General features: G+C 19.2%; 1 protein-coding gene across 1 annotated transcript in view; it reads left to right on the top strand.

Moving 5' to 3' along the window:
* Positions 1-3,673, top strand: part of LOC102675251 (outer dense fiber protein 3-like) — a 4,940-nt gene that overhangs the window by 728 nt on the left and 539 nt on the right. Inside the window, exon 2 of the mRNA XM_006623712.2 lies at positions 249-453. Coding sequence (XP_006623775.1) covers positions 249-453 — 205 coding nt within the window. The remainder of the gene's footprint in view (positions 1-248; positions 454-3,673) is intronic.

Below are 3,673 nucleotides of genomic sequence, written 5' to 3'. Positions count from 1 at the left end.
TTTTTTTTTTTGCAAATATTTTATATTTATTAAAAATGTATATTTATTATAGTACATAAATCTATTAAGGATATCTCTTATAAATGTATAGAAATTTTAATACTTTATAATTTTTGAATGAATCTTGCCCGTCAAATTTTTCAAGATCAAAGACTGTCATAATATAATTAAAATGATAATATATATCAATATAAAAAAATATAAATTCATAAATGATATTATTTATATTATTATATTTATTTACTTAGTAAGAGATCTCGGACCAGGGCCAGGAGCACATTATCCAGAACTATGTCCACCAATGAATCACAAAATTAGAGCTCCTGCTTATAGTATTAAATCTAGAAGTAGAATAAAATTTGATGATATTGGACCTGGTCCAAATGCATATATCTTGCCAACTTGTATAGGACCAAAAATTCCTGACAAAGTAGCTCAAGGTGCCTTTTCTATGTACGTATATAAATTAAAAATTTTATTAAATGTTAGATATTAAAACTTTTATGAATTAAATTTTGATAATTTAATGTATCTTGTACTCATATGATTATATAAGCATATAATCATATATATATATAAGCATATAATAGCATATAATCTTTATGATTAAGTATTTTGTAGATATTAAAAATTATCTATCTGCTAAAAATTTTTAAAATTGAGATTTAGAAATTAAATATAATATTTATATATAATAATTTTAATATATTAATAGAACAAATAATTTATAAATTATAATTTTATAATAAATTATAATTTTAAATTTAATTATATTGTTATCAGTAATATGCATTATTTATTGTATTTTTAAATATTTTAAAATATAAATTATAATAAAACTTTATTTATATGAATATCAAAAAACAAATTTGTTTAAATTTGGACAAAATTGTTTATGTAATCTTATGTAGGAATCTATTTATTTTTCTTTCTTTATCTATGATTGTTCGCTCATATAAGAACTTGATACATAAAAATGAGATTTATTTTAAAGCATATAATGTATTACGTATCCTAAATACTTACATATATTTTACGTTCGTATAAATGAAATAATGTTCAATGATATTTATATGATAATATGGTATGATATGGTATGGTTTATATAGTAAAAGCTTAAATAAAATTCGAATAACCAAAGAATTATAAAAATTTTCGAGATGAAAGTGTTCATGTGGAGTTCATATAAATTCTGTTTTACTATTTTATTATTCTACTTTGATAAATATTTTGTTTTTATTATTTATTTAAATTAACATAATTAAAAAATTAATAATTACAGTAACACATTGATCGTGAAAACAGTTTTGATTAAAAAGTTTTTTTAATTGAAATAAAAATATTAATTTATTATTAAAATTTATTATTAAAACTTTTTAAAATAATGAACATATTTTTATAAATAATAAAATTTTTTATTGATTTAATAATAATTGCTATATGAATTGTTATACAAAAAACTATTATATTTTTATTTTATTATATATATATATATTATATAGTTTTAAATATATACAAATATACTATAAATTGAAAGTTCTTTTTTTTTAAAGTTGCAAAATTCGAATTTCGAAAATGTTGCATGATTCAATATAGTTATTTTATCAGACATTCTTCTCCATTTTGTTATGCTTTAGAAACATTATGTTTTATATACTGTGTTTATTTTAACATCATTTCCTTAATTCATTTATTTCCCTGTGATAAACGATAACGGTAAAGATGGTCTTTAGTTATTGCTCGTTGATTTTTTCTACCTAGAATTAATTTTTTATCCTCATTTAATGTCCAATTTCATTAAAATTTATTTTTTATTATAAATTATTAAATGATAAAACTAAACGAACTAATTGCTTTTGATGATTCTTTTAAATTCGCTCTTTCTATTAACTAAATAACCAGGTTAAAAATTTTTAAAAATAAGATAATTTTTATTTTCATTTACGAAATATTTTCATCTTGAAGAAGCGAATTGTGACAGATTAAAATTAACTAATATTTTCCTTGAGATATTTTAAAAACATGCAAAGTTTTAAAAAAGTTTTAAAAAAATCAATCAATTTTTAAGTTATCGATGTTCTTTTTTATATTGCATCAATTACATATCATGTAAAATTTAACCAGAATTTTAGAGAAATATTATTTCTGTTAATGATTTGTATGTATAAAAAATTTTTATAATATCGGATTAATTTTTAAAAGTACTAATACTATAAATGCTTTTATCATAAATAAAATTGAATTTTTCTTTGAATATATATGTTTGCATGATTGTCTCAATAATTCAGTAACAATAATAGATTCAAATTTTGAATTATTAATTTTAATTAAACTTATTAAACAGTAAAGAATTATTCTAAATATAAATATTTAAATTTTCGAATTATTTCCATTTTTGACTTGCTTGCATATCTGTACAAGAGTTGAATTTCTTACAATGTTATGATAAATGATCCAGCATGATAGTTACAAGTCAAAGCGATGCATAGTTACAAGAAAATTATCTATTTATTATATTCGACATATCAGAGTACGATTTATAACAAGATATTAAATAGACTCTGTTGTCTTACTTTTTAATGAAGACTTATACTTTCAGAAATCAATTTTAAGTGAGAGAATCACAGTTTCTTGGTGAGACATGATAATAACCAATAACAGTTAGCATCTTGATTTGCGATATATTCAAGTTAGAGAAAAATTCTTCAAACTTTAGTTAGCGTTGTACTAAGATATAATGATAATTAGGGATTGATCAGCATATGTTTATTATAAATTTCTCCGAATATAAGATGATGTTGAGTCAGTCGTGTCTAGAATATGTCGCAAGATATATTTTGAATTTGAATTTGCGCGTCTATAGAAATTGCGCTTTAATCAGGCTATCTCAAAAATATATAATTGTAATCAACTAAATTCTTTTCAAAAATGACATCATCAGGCAACATTATTTATTTAGGCTTAATGGGAATCGATAACTGATAATAATGAAAAAAGATTTCCAAATGAGAAATTTCTTCAAATAAACATAAATTTCGTGAGCATTATTGTTCACAAACAATATATATTATTATAATAAAATTTCAATAATTAATTTGGATATCTAAAAAATGAGTTATATTTCTTATCAGAATTTCAATTATGTAAATGCTCAGTATTTTTATTTTATCCAATGTGAAATTCTTTATAATTTTTTTAATGTATCTTATATATGTGTATATGAACTTTTTTCATGTATAGAATCTATTTTCCAAAAATGTTTTACATTTTTATAAACATTCTATATATATATGTAAACAAAAATACTTTATATTAAAGTTTATATTAAAGAATCACAGTTCTTTTGAATTTAAAAAGAAATTTTTTTTATTTCTGAAATTATTTTTTTTATTTATCTGCTAGTACATTTATTCTTTTTATTACTATTAGCATAAATTCATTTTCCTATTTTTTTTGTTCTCATACATTCATAATTTTACATTTGTCTATCAATTATGCTAACTTTGAAGATTTTATAATTATTTTTACGATTAAGATTTAATAATAATAATTATTATAATTTTAGAATTATCATAATTTTATATTATATAATATATATATATTATCTTCAATAATTTTAAGTAATATAACTTTATTTTTAAAAATTTTTGATAAATAATAAATAATGAATATA

Source organism: Apis dorsata, unplaced genomic scaffold (assembly GCF_000469605.1).
Source record: "Apis dorsata unplaced genomic scaffold, Apis dorsata 1.3 scaffold_934, whole genome shotgun sequence".
NCBI classification, from domain to species: Eukaryota; Metazoa; Arthropoda; class Insecta; order Hymenoptera; family Apidae; genus Apis; species Apis dorsata.
This window is presented reverse-complemented; position numbering and strand designations above follow the sequence as displayed.